This window comes from Paroedura picta, chromosome 11 (assembly GCF_049243985.1).
Source record: "Paroedura picta isolate Pp20150507F chromosome 11, Ppicta_v3.0, whole genome shotgun sequence".
NCBI classification, from domain to species: Eukaryota; Metazoa; Chordata; class Lepidosauria; order Squamata; family Gekkonidae; genus Paroedura; species Paroedura picta.
Window position 1 is genome coordinate 33,847,429 of NC_135379.1, and position 23,127 is coordinate 33,870,555.

Here is a 23,127-nt window from a genome sequence, read left to right on the forward strand (position 1 = left end):
TATAGTTCTAATGGAAGAGAAGTCTGAGGTAATTGTAAGAGTGTTGTGATTTTTAGACCTCCTATATAAAATATCTCAGATGAATGACACCTGAAGCTTAATGATTTTTTTTTTAAGTGCTAGAATACTAATGGATAGAAGAAAGGGCAGATAAAAATGTAAATACAGTCTCTGGAGAACAAAAAAAATTATACTGCTTCATGCTAGTCTTAGTCCAAAAAGACTTCCAAGGAGAGATATTATCAAAGAAGACATAGAGGGGGAAAAATAATTTTGATGCAGTCAAATAAAATGCTTTTAATTCTCCATTCACTTCTGTCACATATGTATATCCCCTATATTTATATATCATGAAAGATGGAATTTAAAGCACTGTAGTAACCGTAACAATGCGTTGTATTTGTTTATTATCTATTAAAAACCATTCACATATTTCTAATTAGAGTAGATCAAGGTGCTCAAGTAATGTGATATATGGATGACATTCCCACAGAAAACATCTTCCATGTTCCCTTCTACAGAGAGGATAAGTGTTCTACCACTGAAATAAAAGTTAAAAATGTATACTGATGCGTCGTCTGGAATGTTGGGTAAGAGACAATCTTTACAGTATGAAATATCTAACTTGATTCAAATCCATATTCTTAATAGCGGTGGGGTTAATATTAATACAATGAAATTTGTGTCAGGATGAGGACATGCCTAATAGGAGATATGTCATGAAAGTTCAGTCTTCATCATAGCACATGGCTAAGGGTCACACAATGCAATACCTTGAGCCATGAGTCTCCCTACAGCCAGTTTTTTCCTGAAACATGGCACAAGGCCTCTGCCTTCCCTCCTGAGCCATTTTCCTGAGCCATAACTGTCCAGGGGGCATTTTTCTGCTCTACTGGAGGATAAATGTATGCTTCTCAGCCTTTTGGATAAGATCAAGTGTGTGTACTGCATATTACATGTGCAGCTCTGCAACAAGGCCAATCACATCCTTCCCCTAATTGTCTGTAATCAGGAAAATGGCATGAGAGGGAAGGCAGAGGCACCTCCTTTCCCCATGCTGCATATGAACCAGACTGGAAAATGCTTTGTGAAGTTAAATTTCCAGCATCTGTTCATCTGGATGCAGGGAAAGCAAGTGGTATGGAGTAGGGGTTGAACTTTTCACTTTTGTTATGCTATGAAATGCTAAAGTTCCTAAAGTGCCCATTCAATGTGCCCATTCAATGGTTAAACATTGTGACAATGCAAACCTCTGTAATATTTTGTCTCTGTAACTTAGCTTCTGGAGCTATGTCTTAATCAGAAGGTCCTGTGAGGAGGATGTACTCAGCCATCTCTTGAAATGCTGCTAAATAGTCCCAATGTTGATGTACCGGGCTGGCCTATTTCCAAGGCCACTAAACTTGTTGATACGAAACCCTTAAAGTCGGCAGAGGGCTGGGAGGAACGGGAAATTGCCTTTTCGGGTCTTTCCAATGACTTTGCAAAATGGCAAAGGGTGGTCCGGGGGTTGGTCTGGGGTGATGTGCAAAGGGTGGAGACCTTAGGTTATTGGTTTGACCTGTAAGGGCATCACCTTCTCCCGTCTCCAATGAGAAGTTATATAATTTTATGTTACTCTATTGTTCTACACACAGGCTCTTTCGGAAACAACCTCCCTGTGTAATTTTGTTCATCTGCAGTTGAATAAAATCATAAAAGGTTTTCCAGTATAGTGGCCATATTTGGGTACTGCACTATTTGGGTACTGCACACTAGGCAAACAATCCCAGACCAGGCCCTGGGCCATCAGTGGGATCCTCTGACCCAGTTCACGGCCAAATGAATCATGTAGTTTGGTCCCAAGAATATAAATATGTAAAGAATCCAGTAAGTTTTTTTTAATTTTAAGAAAATTAGTATGCAATTCAGCTTTATATTGATTTCTTTAGTGCTGCTTTACCGCCCCCTGAAAAACTGATTGAAAATGTTGGAACAATGACTATTTCATTCTTTCAAAAAGAGAATTATCGTCCTGCCTATTGAAGACTTATGCCCTTCAATCTTTCTAACAAGTATATTGGTTTGTTTCCTTTCCATTGTATTTCAGAAGTACATTATTTTGAACAAGCATCTGCTGTAATCAATGCTCTCCATTATGTGTACTAATTCACGATTGATTGAATAAAATGGTAAAAAACATTAAACAGATGAATTACCTATCTAAAATTGAGGGGGGAAATTCAAAACATAAACGTGTCAAAAATATTTGAAAGAAATGAGGAAGCTACTTTCCTTGGAGGCCCAATCTTCTCTTCTCTGGAAATGCTATGTAGAACATGGATAAGAAGGAAAAAGATTCTCTTTTAGTAGTCAGGGGGAAAGGCAGGATTTTATTTCCTTTCTACCCTTCATTATAACTTTAAGACTAATAAATTTATAGCAGAATGGATGTACGTGGGCTGAATTACTTAGTACAGAGCTCAGGGTAGTATCTTTCTCAGGGTATCCTTATAACAACTATATGTGGTAGGTTTCACTCAGAAAATATTATATATCAGCAAAATTCACAGCAGCATGGGGATCTGAACGTAGGTTTGACAAATATAGTTCAGCAACTAAATTTGAAGCCAAGGCAAGACTAACAGTGCAATCTTAATCAGAATTAATTACAATTAGGATTGTAGCATAATTCAATTCTGGGTCTAAATTCTGTGCACAAAACTAAACCTGATCTGTTGTGTACAGAAAAAAAACACCTCCAACAGCCCCAAATTCTACTTTAAATGCTGATATTGGGGACAGGAGATCTCCAGAACCAATGGAGTTTGAAGCTATCCAGGAAAGGAGAACTTCTCCTTCTTGCACAAGCTGACCTCTTTGATAGGATCTATTGCAAAAAGGTATGTAAATTAGTTTGTGTAATCACTGTGGATATATGTGACAAATAGATAATGTAGGCAAATGGAGCATTGTAGAAGGCAGTCTGTGAAAGCTTCATCTGACCAATTCTGCATGGGCGGAAAAGGCCAGGCTGGTACCCGAATAGCAGCATGGTTAAACCTCGCAGCCACATGGCAATGGTGCCGGCCAATCCCCATCCTGGGTTTGGTGCACTTTAGGCCCTCCGTTGCCACATGTAAAGGAAGCACGGATGTTTCCGCACTCCCTGGTCTGCCATGGGGGCCAACGGGGCCTCTCCAGCTGCAAGCCTGTGTGGATGGGGAAGAGTCAAGCTCTTCCCCCTTCTACGGTGTCCCAGATGGGACAAAAAATGCCCACTCAGCTCTGCGGCCCTTAGCAATGCCGTGGGACCAAATGGGGCATTAAAAAAAATTGCACGAAGGTGGGATTGTGTTGTAATGCAATCTCACCTATGTGTAAATAACCCGCCCCCCTCCACCTTCCCCCACCCAGTGGAACCTTTCTGCCCTGGCTGCATTGTGGGGACACAGTAATCTGGGGTGGATGGTGTGCGCATGGAAATAGGTCCCCCATGGGGACACAGGAAGCAGTGGAACATGCTGCTCTGCCACAACGCACTGGTGGCGGCCTGCAATAGCAGCACCGCTGGTGTGGAGTCAGTATCTATATCTCTTTATTGGGCAGTCATGTTATCTTTGTCTGACTCTGGATTACCTTGGTGGAGAAAAGAGACACAGAGACAGGATAAAAAGGTAGCCTGGGCAAGCTTGGTTCACTGATTCCTCTTTGTTTCCCTTGCTGTGTCCCACAGTTTTAGCATTATGTCATCCTGTGTTCACTGTTTCATTCCATTCTGCAGGAGTATGCACTAGCAGTGATCCCATGACCAGCTCCACAGTAGAGGTATAGCAATGGAATGTGGCTTTGACAAACGTGCAGCATTAGAATCAAACAGATTATTGAACAAGAAGAAATTAAGATGCCAAACAGCATCAACTTCAAATATCTTGGAATTCTTGCTAAGAAAAATATAACCAAAGAGTATTATCAAAGAGTTAAAAAGATGCTGCAAACAAAATTAAATGGGGGCAACATGGTAAAGGCAATTAACACTTAGGGGGTCCCAATTCAGAGATACACAGCTGGCATTATTGATCGGAAAGAAGCAGTATTAGAAGATTGGAAAATGTGCACAGTAATAACGATTCACTACCTAAAGATGATAACTAAAACACCTCAAAGTGGCTTTAAAATGGGCACTTGAAGGAATAAATGGACAGACCCATTCTATCTGCACATAGCCAGGCACTCAGAATGAAAAGTAAGAGAGCCAAGATTCAGAAGATAACAGTAAATGTTGTCTTTGCAAGACAAAGGATGAAACAGATGGCCATATGGTCAGTTCCTGCAATATAAAGATAGAATAGTAAGAATGTCACGAAAGAGTTGCAGCTACGTTGCACTGGAAACTTTGTAAGAAATACGGTTTACCATCAGCCAAAAATTAATGGGAGGACAAACCATACAGGATCATAGAAAATGATGAAACAAATATTTTTGAGACTTCTGACTGCAAACAGATAAACACCGCAGATAGCACAGTTGTAGAAAAAATGAGAAAGATGATCTGTACCAACTCCAGAAGAAAGTGTTGATTGAAAGCATGCAAAGATACATATGTAATTCTCAAGACTTTATCTAGATCTCAAATTGCAAATCACTATCTACAAGTCAAGTATCTGTGACAGAGGACCCTCCACGCCACCACTGAAGGAACATTTTATTGCCCACTTAAATAAGGACCAGTGAAGTAATAACATCAATCAATTATTATAGTTCCATTATTAGATTTATGTTCAATGTTTAGTTGTGGATGAAATGTTTGAATACTGTCACTTGTCAACATGTCCAAAGCTTCCACAGCGTGCGAAGAAATTTCAAGCTGGAATATCTTGCAGCCAGAAGTTAGCAATGTTCTTTCATTTTTAAAGACTAGTTCTGCGCTGAGAATTCAAGAAATGCTAACTTTACTGTTCAAAAGCTTCCATACTTCAGCTGTGATAATTTTGCCTCACACTGAAAAGACTGAAAATAACTCAGCATTTACATAAAGGGATATCTTATAAATAGTGGTGTAAATACTGACTATAATATTCATAAGAGCAACAAATGGCTGCTGGATGTCAGTATTAGAATTGACCAGCATATCCTTCCCCTCCATCTCGGTCCATTTATTTCCGGTTCTTTTCTTCCCTTGCTCCTTCTCAATCAAGTGCTTTGTGGCAACAGCTGTTGCAATAGTCTATGTCACCTGAATGCCTTTCAGGGACTGGGCCTGCCAAATTGGTACTGTGAGCCATTTCACTCTGTTCACCATCTGTTCACCATAACTGGCCAGTTGCATAGTAGGTAGGAAAGTGTTGAGTGGAAATATGGAAATGACATAAGGAGAATGTGTGTGTATGTAACGTTCATATTGTTTGGCATCGACAGACACCTTCTTTTCTTTCAGTCCAAATCTTACATTTATTTTAAAGTGCTATCCCTGTTTTTGTATAATGTCACAGTTCTCTTGGCTGTTCTGCAGTCTCATCTATCGTTTCTGCTTCATCTATTGCTGTATTTCATCCTTTTGCCATCACTAGCTTCAGGCATAACAACAGACATATCAACACTTCCCTTGTCAGGAGACAATTTGTCATAGCACAGTTGTTTGAGCAGGAATGTATTTCCAGATCATACTTATAGACAGTAGATGGGGAGGGAGAAAGAATAAGGCATTTTCTGGGCATTTAAAAGATATTTTTTACTGCTCTCCAAAGATACATTTTCCTCTTTGTTAAATAGCTATTACATATATTACAGTTTGATACAATTCTAAAAATGCAACATATAAAACTCAGAAAAAATATTGGAACTAGTGATCCCTTGGATAAGTGTGGCTTTTCCACTAGCCTGTTTAATTATTCCTTCTGGCAGAGAAGAAGTCTAGATTTATGACATACATAACTAGGCAGGCATATAAAATGACATTAAAAGTTTCTTAAAAGTATTGCATGTTTTTTTTTGTGTGTGTAGATGCAAAATTGGTATAATTAGCAGGTAAAAACAATGAATTATTTTGCCCCCATAGTTCCAAGATTTGATTTATGATCAATGTCTAGTTGGGGATGACATGTTTGAATGCTGCCATTTGTTAAACCACTCCAAGCTTCCACAGTGTGTGAAGGAATTTCGAGCTGGAATATCTTGCAGCCAGAAGTTAGAAAATCCTTGAGAATCAAACAGATGTATTATTTTGCCAGTAAGGCTAGGATATTGCACTTGGGTGAAGAGGAATAATTTGCACAATTTTTTTTCAGATGAAGAGTAGGATTAATCAGCTTCAGGGTATTCAGAAGCACTGTGGGTGGGGCTGCCCATTGCAGATAAGGTGGGCAGTCTGTTAGCTTGACAGTAGACCCAAAGTAGGTGATAAACTACATGGCTTCAGAGTTGTTACCAATAACAAAAAACACAGCACACAAGTGTACTGACCATGTAAGCTGGTTGAATCAGGAAGGTTCTACTTAGTCTGAAGAAGGCCCATTTGTTCCCAGTCAGGACTTGATTGAGACCTGATCCTGCAAACCAATGTATGTGCATCATGCAGTGGTCTTGGCTTTGTAGCTGGAAAATGGGCCATCAGCTTGGCACTTTCTTATCACTGAGATAAGCCAGCTCATGGGCTCTTCTGCTTTCACTAGCCGATGAGAGAATCTGGGGGAATTGGTGGTTTAGGATCTGATGCTAGGAGGAAAAGGGTTTGTTCCCCTGGAAATTGATATAATGGCAGCACTGTTGGAGCTCAGTCTTCAGAGAAAGGTCCTTTGATGGAGGCCTCATAATCAAGGGGCTTGGGATATGATAGGGGTCCTGGTCATCCTTAGATAATAGAAAAGAGCATGAGTCCAACAGCATCTTAAAGACTAACAAAATGTGTGGCAGGGAAGACACTATTCACTTCTTAGATGTAGCTAGCATGCAAGTCCATCTATCCTTATAAATGGAGAATAAAGTGATTTCAGATGCTGAATGACAATAACAGGTAATTAGGTGTGATATGCAGAGTGGTGGTAGGCATGGAGAAACCAGCACTGCTAAGGAGAAAACCTAGATCCTGATTCAGTCCAGGAAGATACCTTGCCTTGAGCTTCATTGTCAGTTGCAACTAAGCATTCTGTCTTTCTAATCTCCCTTTGAAATTCCTTTGTAAGAGAACTGCTACTCTTAAATCAGCAACTAAATGTTCTGGAAGTTTAAAATGTTTTAATCCAAACATGGCCATCTACTTAGAGTGATCCAAAAGCCTGGGGATTTTTTCTTTACAAAGTCCAATGTGACAGAGATGTAGGATAGCAAGTTCTTTACCTTTAAATAAATAGAATTCAAAAGTGCTTAGTTTGGATGGAACTGTGCCCTGTAAGTGAGGTGTGATTACACAAAGTGCTTTAAGTTAATTTCATCAGACTCCTGGACATGGTAAATAAATGGGACTGACTTGCTACAAGAACTCTGGGTGCTACCTTCTGAATGTGCTCTCCAAGGCTCTGTTGAATTATTTTTGGGCTATCACAGCATGCAAACATTTCACTAAAGCATGGACAGGCAGGTGGGTGGGGGATATGTAGCCTTAAACAATAGGATTGACTTCAGAGTAAGCAAAACAGGACTAAAAACTAAGAGCTACAATTTGAAATATTTTAAGTGCCACTCTAAGAGATGTTAATTTCCTGGCTGTCCCTCTGTTATTGCTGTCCAAGATGGAATAGGGCCAATTGGCTCCCGCCCTCCTCCCCTGAACTCTAGCCTCTTTGCTCTCAGATGCGCCTCAGTGCTTGGAGACAGAAGCAGGTAAGGAGAGAGGGCCCTGGACAAAGGATCACATCAGAGGGCCTGCTAATGAGGGTCTCTTGGCCTGCTAAGCAGGGCCAAGCAGGGCGAACGCTGGCAGGGGGCTCCTGGGAATTGTAGTCCATGGACATCTGGAGGGCCGCAGTTTGACTACCCCTGCTATAGCATAGAAACATGAACTGAACAACTCAGTGTAGAGTGTGTTGTGTATTAAAGTCTATTGCAATCCGAAGGATTCTATATAAGGAAGTTCTTTATAGTAAATCTAAACAATGATCATCACCTGCTCTCTGGGTGTCAAGTAAAGGAAGGGTTCACTCCGCAGACCTGTTTCCTGTGTAACTGGAGATGGCAGTGATAGAAGCAAAATCTATAATTGTGTATCCAATGTATTTGCTGTGCCATTAAGTTACAGCTTTTACAAAAACAAAACCAACCCTCCCACACACACATTTTGTAAAGAGAGTTACCAAAAATGAATATAGAATTATTTTTCCCATGTCATAATAATGAAAAGCCTGGAGTCTTTGCACAGCTTGTGCACCATTTTAGAATTAAAAACAACTGTTTTGAAAGCTTTAAAATCAACCGGAACCTCTGAAAAGTTTCATTGTTCTAATGACATAAAAATACTGCACCATTCTGTTCATCAAAAGGACTTAACAAAGCCACCATCATAATTGTTCACTGGCATGCTTTTAAATCTGCATTCCTTACATCACTGACATTGGCACCTTTCCCAGAGATAAATCTACCATTCATCTTTGGCACAAGGTAATTTATTTAATGCGCAGAAATTAGCATTGCTGATTGTCTAGTATGAGACACTATTAAAAAAAATAAATTATAAAGCTGTGACCACACACCCAACACAAAACATTCAGACTTTTGTTTTTTATCCTGTTACAATAATTACTAGACGAGTCAGTATATTAACGTCTTTAGCACAAGATTGACTTTCAAACTATGCTTGCCTGCCACCAAAGTCAGCCACTGAATCCATGAGTACCTAAGATACTATGAAATCTGTTAGGGACTGTTATAAGCACAAGTCGGACAGCGAAAAACCCATATGCAGATATTCTCATAAGTAGTCATGGGTAAGATGTTCCAGAGCCATCAGTGCTTGAAGATAAAAGTCCAACCTATCTAGTCGTTTTATACATTGTCCATCCGAGAGTAGCCCCTTTCTGATCTCATCTGTTGGGTCAAAGATCCCATGTGTTTCAGAATCCCAGTATGCTAGCATGCTTACAAATGAGCTCAATGGCTTTGTTGATGCATGGCTGATATTTGGTTGCACTGAGTGCTGGGGCCAGTGCTTTCAAGTCTTAATCATTTCTGATCTTTTCCTCTTATATGTTCCCGGACCAAACCCAAGAACAGCTGCAGGAACAATGCAGTACAGGCATGTTGCAAAGGAAGCCTTCCATGACTTTCCAGGATACCAATACCAGAAATTTAGAGCTCTAGACTGTAAGAAGCAATTTACATATCCCTTAGACATCCTATTTGAATTCTTTCAGTCAAACTTAGCATCTGATAAGGAAGTATTAAGAAGTCAACAAAAGCAAGTTGAACAGTGGGTTTTGCCAGGAGATAAATCACATTCAGAGAGACATTGCATTTTGATGTTTTAGAAATCATCCGCCAAGGCTCTGCCACAATTCAACAAAAAGAAATTAAGGCAAAATGATTTCCCAGTGGTTCAGTTATTTGAGAGATACACATTTGAAGGTGGTGTATCTATCACATTACCACTATCATTAAAATATCTAAGCAACAAGTTTCTTAAAGATGGGGGTGATCAAATTTGTGTAGAAATAGTGCCATATAAATTACTTTGGATACAGAAAATTCAGACAACATTCTTAACATTTACATATTACGAAGGTGATGACACAATACAAAGATTCCAAATCAATAATTCTTACATGTCCAAGTCAATGTGACCATGACTTGGTCACCTCTGCACAAGGAATTTATTATCTTTCACTAATCACTTTAATTTAGTTATTTATTCCCATGACAGCTCCATGTAGTATATTAGATGGAGTATTTTTTGGCCAAGGCAACCCATTTAAGGATTTAATCCCAGATCTGATTCTGTATCTCCCATGTGGAAAATCAATACTAACCAGCATTGCAGTCAAACTGAGTTGAAGCTGAGCTAACCAATAGCTTATCAACATCCTCAACACTGAGAATACTTGAAAAGTCAAAGACTTAAATTGTAGAGCTGAAATGGGACAGAAAGGGCATCTGTTTCTATGTATTGCCCAAATGCTGGGATTTTTCACATATCAACCTGTGTACAATTCAAACCACACAGTAGTTGTTGGCTGCTGCAGAGTCAATGGTTCTAGATGATTCTCTTGCACTGCCTACAATTTCTTGTAAGCTATCTATAGCACAAAGCTAACTTAGGTGAACTGATGTACCCCATTCGTTCTTGTTACTTTGGGTTCTTATTTCTGTATTTTACATTCCTAAGACAACTGCACAAGTTTGCAGCACATGCAATTGAACACAGCTGGGCATTTCTGCACACTCTATTTTGAAGAATCTTTCACCACACTGGGTGGTGTTGAACAAATCACTAGCTCTATGCTTCAAAATAAGCCAGTATAAGAGTGACAATAGTAAAGCACTGTATATTAAAAATGGCACATACATGATATACTAATAGAAGAAGAAAGGACCACCTATGGGTGGCAAGACTTCACATTCAGAGTTGTCAGATAACAATGCTCCTCTCTGATGGTTTAATAAATAGGAAAGCCATAGACCCTATCACACTCCAAAGCTATCTTCTTTGTAAGGGAACACTGTTAGTCTCTTTCCTTGAAAACTCTAGGAAAGCCATTCTCAACTTTTTTTTTCACTACTGAGAACCTTGAAACATTCTTTATGCTTCAAGAAATCCCAGAAGTGGCACAATCATACAGAACACAGTTGGGAAGCATAGCTGTGTACGTGCTAGGGTTGGGTGCTTTGGATGTCAAAGTGACCAACCCTAGTACACGCCCACCTGGGACCCCTCCCCTTTCTACTCCCTCTAGGCCCATCATTGGCCATTTTGAGATGGGTGGGTGGGTCAACATGGCCATATATTGTCATATCACCTGATAAATGCTTAACAAATTAAAATAAATAAATAAATAAATTAACTCCCATCCATTCAGGAAACCCTACCAGGGTCATCAAAAAACCCTAGGGTTTCACAAAACCCTGGCTAAGAACGCTTGCTCTATGGGGAAGCTGTAAGTTGATTGTGATTTGATGTGACTTGTGATGAAGATATTTGTATCAGATGACCACTGACTCTCAGCAGAAACAAAAAACACCTCCACACTTCTTTCAGTTCTGCCTCTCATGGTTTTACATGGAATAAACACACACTGCAGAAAGCGACAAGATCAATTCTTTTATGGAAGGCGCTGCAATTGCCTGCCTTTGAAGTTTCCTGGACAATGGTCCACGTTTTAAGCCACAGGCTACTAAAATCTCATTACCTCCAATGGCTGCCTACAACGTGTTTGATTATGAGGAGAAGGAGGGCATAGTTAGTCCTCTTTTCACAATGTTAAATATTATCCCCCCTTAATCTAAAGCATGATGCAAGCAGTACAAATGTCACACTTACCTCTTTAAGAGTGTGGTGGTAGGGGAATATGTAGCTATTATAGAACATGAAACCATGCAACACCCATTTGAAATAATAGCCTAGTGCGTAAAATTTTACAATAATAAATTTCTGATGAACAATGCTATTAACAGAGGCTTCCAGCCTTTCAATTAGTGCTATTTGCTGTGTTTCTGTAATAAACGGTGTCATAAGACAGCTGCATGGATATGCACTGTGTACAGACAAGAAGGCTCAGGGCCAGTTTCCACTTGAGTGTTTGCTTGCCATAAATATTACTCATCTTATGTGAATGCATTCATGCCTGAAATGACAACAAACATCTTTTGTGCACAAGAGAAATCAGTTCCTCAACCGGTTATGATTACCTTATTCTCACAAAGTGTACTGCAAAGAAGAAAGAAATCAATATTACATAGAATGATGGATCAAGCATGAATCAATGTGGCAAGCACATAACCAAACGGACATGGCGGTAAACGAGGTAAATAAAATAATAAAAGAAATAAAAGCACAACAGAGATTATCGCTTAACCTGTTTTGTCAGAGCTGGTATTGATGGTATTGGTAGTGATGGAAGTGAAGGCAGTCTTTGCGGTGTCCTTGGTAGTTACAGATTTCTGCTTATTTTTCATGGCTTCCAGTGCTTTGAGCTTCTTGGCATGTTTAGTGCCTTTGTAGTGGGCCGCAGCCTGGCTCTACAAAGGAGAACAAAATGAACCATGCAATCAGGCTCATTTCTAAACTGGCATTCTCTGTATTAGTACAAATACAGACCACCTTTCAATAACGGGTACCATGTTGCATACCAAGGCAGTGACCAAACTGCAGAACTGTTTTAAAAATATATATACTTTGGACACGGTAAAATATCTTTATCCCTACACCACCAATATTATTGATAGGGCTTTCTAAATTTTTAATTTAACAAATATATTCCCTTCTGTCATTTTGGCAATTCGGGATTTTGCTCCTCAGGAGAAGAAACAATGAGACATTTTGTTTGAAGTCCTTACGTGGGTATAAATGAAGGGAGAATTTATTTTTAATTTCAGGCTCAGGAATGTGGGGAAGATGCCATAAATAAGAGGTAAATAGTGTCTCTTTGTAAAACATAACCTGTGTAAGGCCATTGTTATAGCCACTGTTCATGGATAAAGCTTCAGATATTTATAGACACAGGTGGAGTTTGAGTAAAACCAGGATAATTTATAGGCCTCAAATATATCAGCATGTCAATACTAGAAATAAGTCAATGCACCCAACCACTTCAGATACAGAGACTGAAAAGCTTGTCACACATGGACTTATTTTCCTCACAGATAGCTTATGCCTTTAATAGTGTACAAAAAGTCTAGAGCTAATACCGTGGAACTCTCAGATTTCATACTTGTCAACTGCCTAAGACTCTTGATTAATTGTCTAGGTACTCCCTCTGGTATAAGCTATTCTGCAGCATATTTGGAAAGCCTATAAGTCAAAAAAACATGTCAAGGCTAGTTTCTGCCATTCTTTCACTTTACAGGATTGCCTAAACAGATGAAGGGTTGGGACTATGCACAGTGCAGCCGATGTGAGTCTCAATGGCTGGAATTACTAGTTTCAGAGAAAAGATTTTCTTTGCATCACGAAGGATGTAAAATACATTCATTTTCTCTACAGGAATAAATGAATGGCTGCTATTAATGTCCCAAAAAGAAAATGCAGTATTGGGGACAGTGTTATGGTGAGAACAAAACTTGCTTCCAGTCCTTGACATCACTGGCAGGCTTTCCGTAGAGTATATGTACATTTGTAATGTGTGTCTATATATTGCAGTCTTTGCAGTATATAAATTTGGTTTTCACACATGCTCTGGTCATGATAATCTCCTGCATTTTGCTGATTTGAAGCATACAACACAGCGATATAAAGGCTCACAATGAGTTTCACATGTGATGAGTTGACCTTTTCCCCATGGATATAGTTGACTCTTTGTTTGCAGAGGTAGCATCAACTATATTCACAGAGAATTTCTGAGATTAAAGAGGAAATTGTAATCCCATCACAGAGACTTTTGGACAATAACACTCCCGTTAGTATGGGACCATGGACCATTGCTACTATTGTTTACCAGCAGATATAACGCAATATGTAGTCAATTTGAAAGTTAAAAACTAAGAAAGAATCTTCCTGCACTCCACCAATTTTTAAGTAGTAAAAAACAAAGGGGTATGTGTGTATGTGATCATTTCTATTTAAAATATCTCAATTTATATTGCTTCAGAATGGGAGAGAGGGAATTCACTTGTATGAATAGCCAGAAGTATAATCTTTTTTTCTCCCCTGAAAATTTTAGGTATTGTGGTTGGTACCCTTATTGAAAGAACACTGGACAGTGAAGATATTAATCAGAAACAACTTGAACAGAAATAGCACAATCATGCATCTTTACAATTTTTCAAACAACATGTAACATTAAGAGACATACTATAAAGCCAAATGTGAACAGTTAAAAAGGTGTTAATTACTATTAAATTGAAAGACCAGTGTTAGGTTAGGATGACAATAAAATGGCAGCACCTTGTACACATTTATGTCATCATTGCCAAGTGTTTGCTTCTGTGGTCCACCATTTTTTTTAGAAGTTCCTCTTTACTAAAACAACATTTGAATACTGTAAGTCAAAACATTTTACTACAAAACTATGTTTCATCATCCTGCTGCCTGTGTAACTTATAGTCATTTTAATCTCTTCTCTCAAGTTCATCATGTATATCTTCTCAGGCCTGTGGGCACCTTTTGAATTCTGATATAGAGTTGTGAGGGCAACCACAGAATGGCTGCCATGGGGACTGGAGCCAAGTACAAAATGTCAGGGAGTGATAACTTTAATAGAAATTTTTCAACATTTCAGGCAAGGCCTTCACTTAACAGGGTGTCATTAAAAATAATTTCTTGCATGCACACAGGCTATCTTCAGTCATGCAAAAAAGATCCTTGCACTGTGGTGACAACTACTCCTGAGATAACTTTCAAAAACTACAGTTCTCCAGTAGCATAAGCCCCACATGACTTTTCCCACTATTTATTTATTTATTTGATTTGTATGACCACTGCCCTCAGAGAACCGGCTCGTGGCCGTTTACAATATTACATATACAAATCAATACATTAAAACATTAAAATTCCCCATTAAAACCCTCATAAACAATAACTCACTACAATGATGGCAATACAATGCAAACAACTGTTTCCCATACATGCTCACTGAATGGTCCAAAAAACAGGCAGATCAATAATTAGGCATAGGAGAGATCGATCTGAGACCGGGCCAGTCTAGTACTGGCCTCTGTCCCTAAGGGAGAGGGGGGGCCGATCTTAGCCCCTGGGTCACCACCCAGCCTCAGACAAACTTTCTAAAAACACTTGACAGGTACAAAGTTGGTAGATATCATGATGCCTATGGCTTCGTGTTGGAGAAACCTATTTTAGAAAAATCATAGTATTTTATTCAGATGAAAATACACCTTCAATGGGAAGTACACACAAATAGCAACATAAAGAAAAACTTATAAGTCCCTCTTTGGTTCTTTAAGGATTACATAAAATGGTTGCTACAGTGAGCTGCAAACTTTCCATAGAATACTGACACATTTCCCTCTGTCTACTTATAAGACTTTTCAGTGGGTTTTTTAAATTTCAGAATGTAAATCTTCATTTTCTATTGGGATATTGAAACCATTTAAGCTTGTTTCAATATAACAGAGGTTGGCAGTTTAATAGTACTTCTATGTGGGAAAGACAGATGGCTTGCCAAAGGTTTAACCACTTCTAAATTAGCCTATACTAGAGCTCCATTCCTGAAAACTTAAGAGGCAAACTTCCAAAAATTCCAAAAATCTGTCATTGTCTTTTCCAATAAAGGAAATTACTCAGACATAGGGAGAACAGTGGAAATATATTTCTAAACATTTACACACATATAATACTATATAGCAATTATACTTTGCTAAATATTTTATAGAGTTACCTCCCCCCTTATACAACACCCTGCACTCCCCATGAAGCATAAGAACTGAAATTAAACAGAATGAAAAATGTCATTATATCAGAATGTCATGCAGAAAAGGTGAAAAAAGACCTACAACTTGAATCAGAGTGGAGCAGTGATGCAGAACTGTGAAAAGACACTAAATAACTGATTGCACCATATTTTGTGGGTAGGAATTATATATACTGTGACTTTGCTCAACATATTAGACGTAGGAAAATTGAGGGGAGGGGAAGTCCTAGATAAAAAATTGCTTTTTCTCATCTGCTAGAGATTTGGGGGCAACACAAAAGTCTTCTTTTGAGTAGAAAAAAATAATAGTATTTCTGTCTATTGGTTAATATGTTTGAGAACTATTACCCACGTGCACTTAATATTCTTTTTTAATTTAAATATATTGGCTGATCACAGATATAATAAGTAGGGAAGTATGCTTTCTGCTTTTCTGTCTCTACACTCTGGAGCATCTATGTGCTATCATGACTAAATAATAACAAATCCTTAACACTATGTTGCTCCTTTATATATCTGGGTAACAGCCTCCTGGGAGGAGACTGTCCAGGGCCCTGTCCATCCAGGTCCACCCTGACTGGCCCTTCCCTTCCAGTTCCCACCCTCCTTCTTTGCCTGCTAGAAGCCTTGTGGCTGCGGCCTCCATTGTCACCCATGAGGAGAGAGACAGTGACAGGGTTTTGCGGCCCGCAGGTATGCTCCTGCTGGGAAGAAGCTGGGGGTGGGGAAGTTTGGAGCCTCCCTGTGGTCCGCAAAGCCCTGTCACCGCTGGTGGTGGGGGGGCTTTCCACTAACTTTAGCCCGAGAAACGCTCTCGCTGGGACAAAAGGAACCTTCTGTGGCAGCACTGCCGGTGTGGGAGGGGGTCCCAAAGGGAGCTACGCCCACCCTCTCACGCCCTCCTGCCTGCCGCCCCTTTCAAAGCCCATTTTTAAAATGGGCTTTGATACTAGTATATCTATAAGATTAACCAGCCTTTTCTGTCATTGCTGCATTTTGCAGATTTAACAAAAATCACTGATACTCTGCTAGTCAGGTGCCAGCTAATGGTTTGGTGTGGGTTTAGTGCCTCACTTGAAAGCTGGCAATCCTAAGAGGCGGTTTCTCCGTGCACAGTAGTCTTGACCCTACTCAGGTTTATGCACACCTAGGTAGTGTGGAATTCCAGAACATGAACCTACACCAATCTGGTAACCTTACCTCCTCTCTGCAATGTTTTCTTGACCTGAAATAGGTCAAGGGATGCTATGTGACTGGTTAGGTGGCTGCAGAGGCATTACACACTTTTGTGGCCCTACTTCCAAACCTCAAGGATTATTTCCAGAACAGGGACAGCCAACTTCCAAGTGGGCCTTTGAGATCTCCTGGAATTACAGCTTATCTCTAGATCAGTGTCCCGGGCAGAAACTACTGCTTTGGAGGATGGTCAGTGTCATTGTGAAGAAGAAACATTTAAGGCCTCCCACAAAGGTTGTTGTGGAGATGAAACACTTGAGGCCTACTGCAAAGAGTTGTTGTGTAGATGAAACAGGAGGCAAAAGAAATTCCGTGACAGCATCCAGTTAAATCTGCACAACAACCTTGCACAGTAGGCCTCAAATGTTCAGAGAGTTGCAGAGAAGGGACATGCATGGCTTGGCTGCATCTGCCCTCCAGCAGCAATGCTGGCCACAGCACTATTTTGAGAGGGAGCTTTCCTGTGGCCTCCCTGTCAGTCAACCTTAGGCAGAAGTGGACTCAAAAGGAATGCATGCCCATGTCCACAGACCTCCCCGTGTTGTTCTTGGAAATGCCTCCATCCCCTCAGTTGCTGTTAGTCTTTCTTTGCAGCAGGCCTGAAGGGAGGAAGGGGGTGAGGAATCCTGAGCAAGAGCAACAATTGGCCCTGGGGGAGGGGAGATTCCACCAATCTTTCAAACATGTTGTCAGAAGTATGAATCCCTATGTATACAGATCTTTCACTTTATAATGGCATGTGCAAAGGCAACAGAGGAAATGAAAGATGTGCAGATAAGTCTCAACATTCCGTCTTCAGCATTTCCCCCACTAGCTACCTTTTCTATTTGCAATAAATGCCTTGCCAAAGAAACTTACTCATGTTCAATTCAGGAGGTACTGCCCCCAGCCTGTTTGCCACCTATCCCTCAGACTATTAAGTTAAACTACATTTGGCTTGACATTTTATTTTCATTTTAGAAAAAAATATGCTTGGAAAGTAACCAAGTTCTGTTATCCTCAAAATTGCACATATAATCATCCCATTTTAGACTGCTATGTGCTATGTTTCTTCTTTCACTCACATTTCTCATAAAGCTTCGAGATTGCTATCCTAAGCAACCTGGCAGGGTCAGCTTTTTTCATCAACAGCTACTGTGGATTTGTTAAACCTTTCCCAATGATAGCTTTCGCTGTGATAGAAGTGGTACACACAGTGCCTATTTCAGCAGGAGGAAGGCTTATCTATAGGGACTTTATTAAAATGAAGCAAATTACAAGCCATTGTGAATTGCCAGTCCAATGAAAATCGCTATACTCTCTGTTTGAAGACAGCCACATGATTCCAGTATATAAATCTCATGTGGACATCCAAACATTCCACAAATCTCTTCATTTGTACAGGTAACTTTTTTGAAAAATTATACATTCTAAAATGAAGTCATGGTTTGCAAAATGAGATGTGTATACATCTCTACAGATGTATTTACAGAACTTACCTAAATTGATAAAAATATGCCTAGGAGCAAATATCATGTTGCTGAGAAAGGGGAATTTTGAGATTGTGTGAAGCTTTGTACTGAAATTATGAAGTACAGTCTATTTTAAAACACCCTTTTATATTCCTTCAACAAAAGTTATCATCTGTCTGTCTGTCTGTCTGCCTGCCTGCCTGCCTACCTACCTACTTACCTACCTACATGTTTCTCTGCTTCCTCCTGCTTAAGGGTTGCCTACAAGTCATATCACTACAATATTAAAAACAAGCCATGAAAAACAAGTCACTGGACATAATCAGCATAAGAACTATCCATAAAACAGAGGCCGATCATTAAAAAGCTGATAAAACATTCATTAAAAGCCTGGGTAAAATGATGTGTTTTGGCCTGCCACCTAAAAGAATATAAACTAAGCATCAGGCAAGCCTCCAGATGGAAGGCATGACAAAAGATGAGATGCTGCCATAGAAAATTCCTGTCTCTTGTCACCACCTCTGAAGGCAAGGGCATGGACAGCACATCTTAACTGGCAGGCTGGATCGTATAGGGGGAAATGGTCCTTCAGGTACCCTGCCCCCAAGGCATTAAATGTAAGAACAAGCACTTTGAATTGAGTATGGACATTGAGGGGTAACCAGTGAAGATCTTTCAGGACAAGGCTGATATGATCTTCTAAAAGTGATTCACTGTTTATAATATATCTGTTTAGGTATATCAAGTTTTAGCTAGCACTACTAATTCAATAGTTACCATATATACTTGCATATAAGCCGACCCACATATAAGCCGAGACGTGTAATTTCACCACAAAATGCTGGACAACCCTATTGACTCACATATAAGCCGAGGCTGGTGTTTGGATAGTAGCTTTCCCTTCCCTTTTGGGCAGGATCTTTTCCCCCCCCCTTTTTCCACCCTCCTCCTCCCTCTTTCCCTCTGACCCCTCTTGCCTTTTTATATCCAATCCTTCATCTTATCCCATTTCCTTCTTCTTAGCCAGGTGTTCTGTTCCCTCCACTTTCCATTCCTTCCTCTAGGGCGTTTCCTCCTTCTGCTCTCTGTTCTCCCTCTGAGACAGAGGCTTCAGAGCTTATTGCAGTAGCAGCATGTACTAGCCTCCTACTAGCCTTATTAAGGCAGTGAGGGGGGAAGCAGAGACTGCTCTCCCTCCCCTCCCACTGTCCCTCCCGGGCTTGCTGGGTCTCTTCCTGCCTCTGCTTCTTCAGTTAAGTATATTTGTCTCTCACCCCCGCCCTCATGTCTAGTCTGGCAGCTTTTTAAAAAAACACATATAAGCCGAGGGAGACTTTTTCAGCTTTAAAAAAGGGCTGAAAAACTCAGCTTATATGCGAGTAAATACTATTGTGGGAGTTGTTTCACAGTTTTCAAGCTAGTAGAGGAGGGAAACAAAAAAAAAGAGCAGTGCAACACTCCTGACTCCAGTTCAAAAGAGTATCATAACTCCTGAGTTATTAAGCCCAATGTGTTACTGCTCAGTTTTAAAGTGGAAATCTCTTCAATAGCTCCAGCTGGAGCAATGAAGAAATGCACTTACCTGTCCCTAGCCTTTCCTTTCAGATCAGCTGAAATGGTCTTATTGACTGAATACTAATCTGAGTTGGTGAGGCTTCGTCTTGTGAACAGAATAAGTAAAGGAAACTTGAGTGGGTGAAAACAGTGTTGCTAATGCGAACCAGAGTGTTTTTTACCTGGAACCTGTTGCTAGGGAAACCATTTCTTTTGTCTGTAAACAATCAAAACAGCTGCTCCATTGAACTACGAATTAAAAAGCTATGATTCGGTCAGAACAAAAAATAAAAATAGTGGTAAGAGGCAGTTAAAAACAATATCAAAAATAATGGAGGAACACTGAAAAAGTAATTGGGTCAACTCATTTGCCTTCTTTTTGATTTATTATGTGTGGAAAAGAAAGAAAATGTTGAGTAGAGGAGAAAGTGATCTGATAACTTTCCCTCATTCAGGGCCACTTCAAAGCAAACATTTGAAATCTAGAGTCTTGATGCTTGTGGCATGTTTTGCATGTGGCAAGTACACATATTACATAGTTGATCATCTTGAGCAATAAAGTAGTCTCTGGCTGTCAAGAACTTAAGGCACAATAAATTGGCCAGACTTTCAGTGCTACAAAACTTTCTATTGCTCTTTTTTCAACACATCTCCCCCCCCCCCCCAAAAAAGTTACCTTTCTTGGAGTCTATGTTGGTATAATTTGAATATGCAGAGAGAGCAGGCTTTTTTTATTCAGAAGAGAAACAACTGCGTATAGAAAGAGGAGAGAAGATACCTAACTAGCTAGCTAGCTGTTGTCTGCAGTCATTCTTTAGTTGTTCAACTGCTGTTCTGGAGGCAAGCAGGGAGGAAGTGCAAGAAGCAGGAAGGCTCCCATTGAGCCAATCAGGATACTGATGTAGATAATTTGAAAATCATCAGGAAATTCCTATCCTATCTATGCTAAATCTTCTCCAACGTCCCCTGCAGGAAATCTTTTATAATCTGTTCAATCATGTACTCTGCAGATTTTGCATATATTCAAACAGTCTAAATATCGAGAGCTGTTTAGCTGTGAGGGCAAAGCCCATGAAAAATATCTTTAAATGATATGTTAAATCACAACATAATGAAAAGGTACTAATGATTAGAGGGTAGACAATATTTAATCTGGTTAGAGGTAAGGTAATGATGTAATCATATCGACGAATGTAATCCTGTTTTGTAATATAAATTATATAACATGTCTGTACTTCCTTCTTTTTTTATAATCTCTTTCTGAACTGTTCTATTCTGTATTCAAAAATTAAAAAATATTAAAATAAAAAAGGAAGATAGTTATTCAATTCAAATCCAATTTTTCAATGGTGTTCTCACCATTGCCTTTTAGAAAGATGCAGTCGTTTATCTGTCCATTTACCAGTATTAATCATTTGAACCAGCCACTGGGAAAGCCATTCTTTTAAGAATTTCAGCAACCAAGATGAATATTCATCTATTAAGGCCATTCTGTCCTGGGACTCTCCAAGACAGGGACTGTTTCTCCTCAGTTTCTAGAGTGATTCCTGTATCTGCATTTATGTCTTCTGCTATAAAACTACCCCCTCCTCCCACCCTAGTATGGCTCTTCTTATAGATTAAAAACTCAAGAAGAAGAAGAAGAAGAAGAAGAAGAAGAAGAAGAAGAAGAAGAAGAAGAAGAAGAAGAAGAAGAAGAAGAAGAAGAAGAAGAAGCCGCCAGTGACCGAATATTGGAGGTCATATCCTGTATCATATGCTACAACACTTTGGCGGAAAGATCATTTATTTTTTAAAATATTTAAACCCTGCATCTTAAAAAACTGTTTCCAGGGCATTTAAACAAAATACACAAGAATAAAGTCAACTGTAATACAAACCGAGACGACAATAGAGAAAAAACTCTTTAAGACAGCACTAGGACAAATTAAAGAGCCTCTTGTGGCGCAGAATGGTAAGGCAGCAGACATGCAGTCTGAAAGCTCTGCCCATGAGGCTGGGAGTTCAATCCCAGCAGCCGACTCAAGGTTGACTCAGCCTTCGATCCTTCCGAGGTCGGTAAAATGAGTACCCAGCTTGCTGGGGGGTAAACGGTAATGACTGGGGAAGGCACTGGCAAACCACCCCGTATTGAGTCTGCCATGAAAACGCTAGCGGGCGTCACCCCAAGGGTCAGACATGACTCGGTGCTTGCACAGGGGACACCTTTACCTTTAGGACAAATTAAATGGTAAAGAAGCAGCATCACAGGAACCTAATGACTGAACCAAATGAACAAAAACATTCAACAAAAATCCTGGGGGACACAGGAACATATTCATCCATAGCCTGAACCTCAAACTGCTTGGTGCCAGGTAAACTGATACAGAGAGAGAATTCCAAAATCAAGGCATCATGACAGAACAAACCCTGTTTCTGATTTGTACTCACTTTACTTGAGTACCTGTGTATGTGTCGTTGGACCTCAGAACCTCTTCTCCTAACCTTAGTCCTTCTCCCTTTTCTTTTTCTCTTATTTCCCATTGTCTATAATTTGAAGACATTTGAGAAATTACAGTGGAATTAGATACACATTCTTTTCACACTTCTGCTTGTCAGAGCATTTTGTAATGCCCATAAATGAGAAATATAAATCCAATTTATTAGGTTTGGCTGATATAATAAACAACCTCTCATTGCTCACTTGCTCTATAATTTCCCAATAAATCCCCCAAATTACAAAAGTTTAGTTTGAAAATCTGCAATACAAAGTATGTAGTTCAATAAATGTTACATCTGAGGTAATAGGTTCACTGTTGGTGATGGAGAAAATCTGACAGAGGACAGAGGAGAAGCAGAGATGCTCAGTACCTATTTTGCCTCTGCTTTTCCCCTGAAGAATATAGACACATCTAGGGATGGTAATAGGCAAAGTATAGTGTCTAGGTCGCTGGCTAACATGGACAGAGAGGTTGTTGAGAGGTACCTGGCTGCACTGAACCAGTTTAGATTTCCTGGGCTAAATGGTGCACACTTCAGAGTGCTCAAAGAACTTTCTGAAGAGCTTGTGGAACCTCTGTCCATCATCTTCAAGACCTCTTGGAGGACTGGAGATGTGCTAGGGGACAGGAGGAGAGTAAATGTTATCCCAATCTTCAAAAAAGGGGAAGAGAGATGACCAAGTAAAGTACAGGCCAGTAAGTCTGCTTTTGTCGCAAGGAAGATGATGGAGCAGATATTAAAGGGGGGTTATCTGAGAACATCTGAAGGACAATTTGTTGATCTGGAGAAGTCAGCATGGATTTGTCTCCAATGGGTCCTGCCAGACCAACCTGTTTTCCTTCTTTGACCTAGTGTTGAGCTTACAAGGGTCTTCACAAAAACACCTGCTAGGGTCCTCACAAAAACACCTTGGAGGA

General features: G+C 39.8%; 1 protein-coding gene across 8 annotated transcripts in view; it reads right to left on the minus strand.

Annotated features, from left to right (window-relative positions):
- ZNF385D (zinc finger protein 385D) overlaps positions 1-23,127 on the minus strand; it is a 411,072-nt gene that overhangs the window by 68,257 nt on the left and 319,688 nt on the right. For all 8 annotated transcript variants that reach the window (XM_077302505.1, XM_077302509.1, XM_077302502.1 and 5 more), the window contains one exon: positions 11,979-12,141. In XM_077302505.1, the coding sequence (XP_077158620.1) occupies positions 11,979-12,141 (163 nt within the window). The remainder of the gene's footprint in view (positions 1-11,978; positions 12,142-23,127) is intronic.